Genomic DNA, 8,055 nt, shown 5'->3' with positions numbered 1-8,055 from the left:
CAGACACGTTAAGCTTTTCGCGGAATCGTGTCTCATACAGGCTCTCGGGTTTGGGGGGTTAATATTATGAGATGCGAATCCGTGAGATGGATTCATTTTGCTGCCTGACTTCAGGTGGTCGGATCCCTCCAACGTATGTGTTTCTTGTGAGTGGCAGTAAATGGTAGTGCTTTAGCACTGTGTGGCTTTGCTTCAGTTGGGATCGCATTACTACTTGGCCATCGATCACTTCGATCGCTTCGTGATCTCGCTGGCTCACATTTGAAGCTGTTGCAGAGCGTTCGGTGTATTCCTCCTGTCTTGCTCATGGATTGGTTTTATGGAAACAAACGAGGTTACTATGCAATAGGAATGCTAGCCTGCAGGTGTTGAGCTCGAAATTTGGGGCTCGGTACGTGTGTATTTTCACTATCAAGCAACATTCAGCCAACATACTGCACGTGCATTTCTCACGTAAAAATGGTCGTTGGTGAGTTGGTTACTGTATGTCCTACGCTTTCATTTAAAAGGAGGGTCATTTTCTCGTGGGATGTCCTCGGGCAGAGCCGTATTGCTGGACGTTGTGATCTATATTAATAGTTTAAATTGTCAGCGGCGGCCACTATAAGAACGCGACTTTGTCCTTTGCAGTCGGCTTGATGCAAGCCGCTGTTTGAGCTTTCTCGTGAAAAGAAAATCGTTTGAGACTGCGTTAAAAGTCCGGTAATTTAAGCTACGTAATACTGTAGTATTTATGATGACAATCCTTCACCGCTAGAACAATTGCGATCATACGTGGGCACAAGCTTAGCACAACAGTATATGTACACGTGGTAAGAAAAATAAACACGGTATTCTCAGCGTAAGTCGCAGACGATCCAGTAACGTAACAGACACGCCTGTATCTTGTTTAACGTTTTAGCTTTAATTTTTTAAGCCTCGAGATAATTTTAAAGATTTTCCACGTGCTTGGTTTGGACTTGGCTGCCATACGTACAGTGTGCTCGATCGTCTCCAACGAAGCCTTATTCTTATTTAAAGCCTGATTCTTTTTAAGAGCAAGCTCGATCTTCTCCACGATAGCCTGCTCCCTATTTAAAGGATCAAGCTTGACAATGGCCGACGGAGAAGCCTTCTTCTTGCTTACACTATCCTCGACCTTCACCAACAAAGTCTTAAAAGCTTCTGTCTCGCCCTTGTTCTTCTTGATCATCTCCACCAACGGCTTATAATCGTCGTCCTTCCGCATATCGTTCAAGAAGTTCATGTAGAATTCGTACTTCTGGAACTCCGGAGTCTTCTTGAACGTTTCTATATCTGGTAGCCCGCTGTTGATGAAATCGGCCATTTGTCCAGCAATACCCAGCTCGAAAGCGTACGCATTTTTAGACTTCCCTGCCTTCATCATCGCCATCATTTCATCCGTCGTCAGCGGGGGTTCTGTCAGGAATCTTTCTTCAGAGTCAGCGTTGACTTTTATGGTAGCGTGATGAGTCCGCAGAAGCCGCTGGACTTGGCTCGTGATCGATGCAACGTTCGAATTCTGGTCGGAGGCTAGAGCCATGGAGAATACTTCACTGGCAACCAAGAAAGTCACAGCGATCAACACCACCAACGGACGAGCTTGACGAAGCATTCCGCTTTTGCCTTACGTGTCACAAAGAAAAAGTTAAGTGAGGCTCTGGGAGAGAAACACAAGCTGAAAGAAAATGCGCAGCTCCGGTACTATTGTTAAATAACACCGACTGCCAAAAGCCGTAATCTTGTGCAGTGCCGGTGCATGTACATCTCGGGATGCAAAAGAGACAGACAAACCCATCATTCCTCACAAATGCCAACGCTACCGGTTCTGTCCCAGTTTTGCTTTGCATTTTTCAGTGCACGCCAAAACTTAATGCACACTCGAAAATTATCGGTTTCTCACCTGACATAGCGGCTCCACATGGTCAAACATTTCTACTATATATTGGAAATGTGGATCAGCTTCAGGTACAACCCAGTATTTTTTTTTACTGAATTTGGAAATTCCTCCAGCAATGTGCTCCGTAAACAATTGTTGGCACAGGCGCATTCTATTTGAAGGGATTTGAACGAAGTATAGACAGTCCTCTTCAGCATTGATTTCAAACGCAGCCATTTCCTGCTTAAAGTGAAGTTGTGCGTACGTTTCAGGAGCAGTAGCAGTGTATTCTTGCGGTTCGCCATGCACCTGTGTGAGACGATGCCGCACTCGGAGGAGGGGGCGTAGATATTGAATGAAGCCATGCGGAGCATGCAGTAGTACGTGTTCGTGTACACTGTTTTGTTATCTTTATTGTGAACACTGTTCACTTATTATTAACACGTGTAATACAGTATCAGGTCGGTTGTCCAATTGCAAAACCCATAATATGGGATTTGCAATTGGACAGCTTGGACTCCATATTATGGAGTCCAATAAGTGATTCACAGATACTTATTCACAGACTGTGAATAAGTTTGGGGGTTCTGTGATCATCGTTTCCCCTTCAACAGATAAAATGGCTGTTCTTCGAAGTATTATTAATACAGTTCATGTATCTAGCGACTTCTTTGATACAGTATGTAGGCAGCTGATCCGTTCTTACTGCTCACCTTCGCAGCAGGTAGTGTACCGGTACCGTAAGCTCATTGCCCACGTTGAGAAGTGAACTACAGCTCCGCCCAGAATGTGGACCTTAGTTCCGAAAGGATATCAGGTAAGCATAGGCTATGGATTCTTGCAAATCCTTAGTACCACGTTAGTTTTGGATGAAAAAGCTGAAAGTAGTTTGACCGCGTTTGCAAGGGTATAATCTGTATGTGCATTTCAGTTTCTGCTGTACCGGTACATGCACCGGTACAGTACTCGTTCAGTTCGTTTAATACTACTTGTAGTATTATTTAAAATGTTCATTAGTCTCAGACTTTGTCCCAAACTCGTACCCAGCTAAGAAGGGCTATTTTGGAGCAGCAATAGTCCCTATTTTGCGTTCGCACCCATTTTCTGAGCCACCTCGTACGTGGGGAGCCACTATTATAGGAGCTAAAGGTTAAATATAGGCCCTGGAATGGCAAAATCAGTGTAAATTGCAGGACATTCGTTTCATCTTTTTACACATACATGTATGAAGGCTAATATTCCTCCATCTGTCAGTATTTCAAGATCAGGATTTCACTGTACAAGTAATGCGGATAACTTCTCAGAAGTATCTTTGTGTGACGTCTCTTCTAATTACGAGTGTCAGATGTCTTCTAAACTGCAGAATTTAGATAAGCTTTCAAAACTACAAATGTGTAAAATCACACTACAGATCTTACAAATACGCAGCCGCTAATGCTTAAAAAAAATTATTCATGCACCTACTGTTGTATATCACACCAACGGTATCGCAAGAATTCCCTTACTGAACCCGAGGCGAGCACCTCGGCTCTCTAACTACATGTAGCTTCGACTTCTAGATTTAGCTCTTCAGTTGCAGGCTCAACAAATTAACAGGATTGGGGCACCTGCTATCCGAGTGAAACTGTGAATAGAACTACGCTCATGCTTCTTATTCAAACTTGGTGCCAAATTAACTTCTACTTATTCTTCGGGTTTTGAGGTTGGGAGCGATTGAGATCGAAGCTTTCATCGCAAACCAAAGCACTAAGAATCCAATCGGATAAGTTTGCTTGTGTCTTTTACGTACCCGACGGGCGATTTCTCGATTATGGGTACGTGTAAATTGGCTATTCTGTCCAAAACGAGTCCAACTTTGTCCAAATTATCCAAAAAAAAATTGCTGTTTTGGTGATAAATTACCATATTTATCCAAAATCTGTCCAAAACAGATGCGTTATTTTATTAATTACGGATCTAAATATTACATTTTTGCTTGTAAAAGTAAGGCTGTAACGGTTGGCGTGTAGTGCGTTCTCGAGCTAGGGCATTCATTCAGGCATTTCCCAAATGCTGCACGAAGGGAAGGAGTACGTGATTAGGACAATGAACAAAGTCACTGGCACCATCTACTACAACTGCCGTCATTTCCGACAAGGCTGCCTTGCAAAGCTGATATCAAAAAGAGAACACGTACGCGCTCGCGGTGAGCACAGCTGCGAGAATTTACTGCCGAAACAAGTCGTGGATGTGCGGTGTGAAATGCGTCAGCAGCTCCAGCGAGCGGCCCTAGAATCAGCGTCTGAAGCTCCATCAATGGTGTGGGAGCGTGTCCGCTCAGCATTGAACAACTTACACAAAGGAAGCACGCTGAACGCCATCCCAAAGCTGCAAGGTGTCAACATTGTCAAAAATACCCGCAAGGGTATGGGTTGCGATATGCTACACTCGCTCGACAAGACCGAGGCGCGCTGGCTCAGCGACTCGGACAAACGCTCCTTTGTGAGGTTTAACACTGGGTTCTCTGTCAAGAATAAGGAGCGCCGTATCGTAGGATTTGGGCACCCAGATCTAGTCCTCTTGCTACGAAACCCAGCTATTCCGGTCTTCATCGACGGTACCTTTAAAATGGTGCCGAAACCGTTCGTACAATGCCTTATTGTAATGCTGTTGGACGCTACGGTTAACTTGTACGTTCCGGCGATGTACGTACTCCTTCAAGGACGAGACAGCGACACCTACCTGGACGCATTGACGATGATTTTCATTGCGACGGACCGCCGACTAGAACCCGCCAGCGTGACGTGCGACTTTGAGCTCGCGCTGATCAACGCTGTAGTCAACCAGTTCCCGAAAGTGCATATTGTGGGGTGTTTGTTTCATTGGAAACAAGCACTGCACCGTCACATGCCCCCTTCAGGTCCCTTCAAGGGATCAGGTGAAAGATGCAATGACCCCGGCAAACTCGACATTTTGACCATCATTCCTGCAGATGAAATCGAGGACAAGGTGCGCATATTTTTATTTTCTTATCGTTTAAAATTTTACCTTTTTTGTCATGACTTTTTTGACACTTCAATTCTGACGTTATGATCTTGTATGACGGTGTAAATTTTTTTTTAACCAGGGACTCCGGTATGTGCGAAGTCTGATTAACGAAGAGGGCTCCAAGGGCAAGTGGGATCGGTTCTGACGATATTTTCGCAAGACGTGGATGGGGCGGTTTGATTCCAGCTTGTGGAACGTCAATAGCATGATGGTTGGTGGGGTTGACATCACAAACAGGACCAATAACCCGCTCGAAAAGTACAACCGCGACTTCGGTGAGAAATTTGGGCGTGGAGCTCATCCAAGCTTACTGGCGTATATGGAGACAGCTAAAGCCGAGGCACTAGGTTACGTGAGCCGCATCCATGACATCAAGCTGGGAATTCAAACAGCGCCTCGCCACGCTGAAGCTGTCGTCACTCAAGTCCCCGACGACTACATGAACTTCATGTAAACAGTTTGAACAGCTTTTGGACAGTTTGGATAGCTTTTGGACAGTTTGGATAGCTTTTGGACAGTTTGGATAGCTTTTGGACAGTTTGGACAGTCCTGGAAAAATATACAAAACAATCTTTTAGATTATTAAATCCGTCATTTATCAATTGGACAATTTGGACATTGTTGGACTCGTTTTGGACAGAATATCTCCTTCCACTGCTTGCACTAACTTTGGCACAAACTAACTACAGATTCATCCTGTTAGCCATAAGCTAACGCTAATAATTAGGTGACAACACCTTCGCAGGAGCCCAAAGCTCTTTTTCGTTATAGGCGCTGACGTCGTTGCGCATAGTTTCTCTTTCAATGGCTGCAATAAGAGATCGAACCTCTATAAAACAAGCATTTGTTAACTTGAGAATTGGGCTGGTGGTGCTTTTGAATTTTACAGTATCTATAAACGACTTTAGATATGTTTTATTCATATAAAAATATGATTTTAAATGAATAAAACATTTCACGACTTTAGATATGTTTTATTCAAATAAAAGTATGATTTTAAAGAATAAAACATATCTAAAGTCGTGAATTGTAAAATTCAAAAGCAGAAACAATTTCTACGGTGATCGAAAAAGATATTCTCGCTCAAATCAAATTAAACAGAATTACAAATTCTAGAGGTGTTGAAGTCTAGCTGTGATAGCATATTTTGTATTATGTACATTTTATATATATACAAATTCTAGAGGTGTTGGAGTTTAGCTGTGATAACATTTTATGTATTAATATGTTATCACAGCTAAAATTCAACACCCCTAGAATTTGTAATTCTGTTTAAGAAGGTAATACGATTTAAGCGAGAATTTTTCTTTCGATCACCGAAAAGATTGCTTCTTTCAAAAGCTCACAACCGCGATGCGTGACTACCATCGCTGGATGGGTGGGGTTGCAATTCATGATCAATTGCGCCTCCAGCGCTATTCGCTGTAGCTCGTGCACTTACGCAAATACTACAAGACCATTTTCCTGGGGGTGGTCGATATGGCCTTGGTCAATGCTTTTATTATCTTTTAGAAGGCGCTCAAACGGAGAAGAGAAGGTCCAGCTGGTCATGCGGGATTTCTGGAGGTGCTGCAGACTCAGCTACTACAGACAACCACCGATGACTTTGCGGAGGTACATATGACTTGTGGTAATCTCAACATGTTGTATAGCTAACTTGTCTGACTTTGTTTTTTTCTATGGTCAGTTCTTTTCACCGAGAGCAGCAGAATCGAGCGGTGTTGGAGCAGCAATTTCTGCTGATCACAAGTTGTCGACGTTCCCTGAGTGGACCCAAGTCCGTCCAGGGGTGAGAAAACGACCACAGCATCAGTGCAAGGTCTTTTCAATCCGCAGAGCACAGGTTGGTCAGCGCAGCGCGACAAGATCCTTCTGGGAGGCTTGTAGCATTGCTCAGCGATGTGTCTGTCAGCATGCGGAGGAGGGAGCAAAATTGTAAGAAAATAGAGAGAAGGAGGGGAAAGTGTTGGTAAAGCTGATGCCGACAACAGAGTCTCTCTCGTAGAGATGCAAGGTATCGACTTCCTACTGCTGATCCCCTTTCCAAGACCATTCGTCTCGATGCAGCCAAAATTATTAAAGTGTATCGAAATCCACCGCCTCTGGAGGTGGTAGATTTCGGATTTGCAAAGTACAGTGATACTCTGGTGAAATGGCGCGGATTTGCTCAACGCATGGAGCTAAAATAAATGCCAAAGCATCGATTTAGAGCTCTATTTGGATGTATACGAGATAATTGGGCTAGTAGTACTGTTGAATTTTACCGTATCTCCTCTAGCGATCATATACAGATAAGATACCGTAAAATACGGCCGGAGTGAGACAAACGGGCGGAATGCAACAGAATCATGAATTATGTATGACCCCCCCATCTTGTTTTGTACTAATGATTTAAAAGTACTTAATATTAAAATGATTATTGTTAGTCGTGCTCATATTTAATGTAGTATCGTCTACCATTGAAGCATTCATGAGATGGCAACATTTCCCAGCGTTTCAAGACGCGTTGGGTCTCCACGCCTTCTTTTACGGCACGTCACGAAAGCGCGGTCAGTGAGGAAGGATGTCACAGCTAGTAATGTGTATGTCCTGTAATAAAACCTCATAAGAGTGTTTTCTTTTTAATTACTTCTCCGGTCCGTAAAACAATTAGCAGCTAGGTTTTTCTAAAAGAAACTCTCGCATGTGTGATTGGTCAATGTGGTGAAGTGCTTTCTCAGAAATAAGAGAATGGTCCTGACGCGGGGTCACTATCCCGAATCAGTGACAATTTCAAGTGATTAGAGAGGATTTGGGTTGGCTGGCACGGATGCAAGTTGCCTGTGGTGGATTAGCCATGACGAGCAGCACCCCGTATGAAATGACGATGGATCTGGTATGAACGAAGTACGGGAAGGCAAGATCCACCAAGACTTACCTCGGATCCACCCTTACCTGGATTCACCAAGATGGATATGGGATATACTATACAAGAGTGGATCGGGTGTGGATCCTATGAAGGAAGGATGGTCGGTGCCCTCTGATGGTGGATCTAGTAGCCACGGCTAACGAGGATCCACCGCGAGGTACCCCGGATCCCATACTTTCGAGTTCGGATCCAAGGAGGGAGGATCCCGCCTTGAGGGACCTGGATCCAGAGTATAGGGATG

The 8,055-nt window shown here is 44.0% G+C and overlaps 1 protein-coding gene across 1 annotated transcript; it reads right to left on the bottom strand.

Annotated features, from left to right (window-relative positions):
• Positions 1 to 889: 889 nt before the first annotated feature.
• On the bottom strand, positions 890 to 1,615 carry PITG_13628 (secreted RxLR effector peptide protein, putative; the record flags this gene model as incomplete). Its single annotated transcript, XM_002899777.1, has 1 exon — positions 890 to 1,615. The coding sequence occupies one exon, from the start codon at positions 1,613 to 1,615 to the stop codon at positions 890 to 892; it is 726 nt and encodes a 241-aa protein (XP_002899823.1).
• Between the last annotated feature and the right edge of the window lie 6,440 nt (positions 1,616 to 8,055).

Source organism: Phytophthora infestans, genomic scaffold (genome assembly GCF_000142945.1).
Source record: "Phytophthora infestans T30-4 supercont1.29 genomic scaffold, whole genome shotgun sequence".
Classification (NCBI taxonomy): Eukaryota; Oomycota; class Peronosporomycetes; order Peronosporales; family Peronosporaceae; genus Phytophthora; species Phytophthora infestans.
This window is presented reverse-complemented; position numbering and strand designations above follow the sequence as displayed.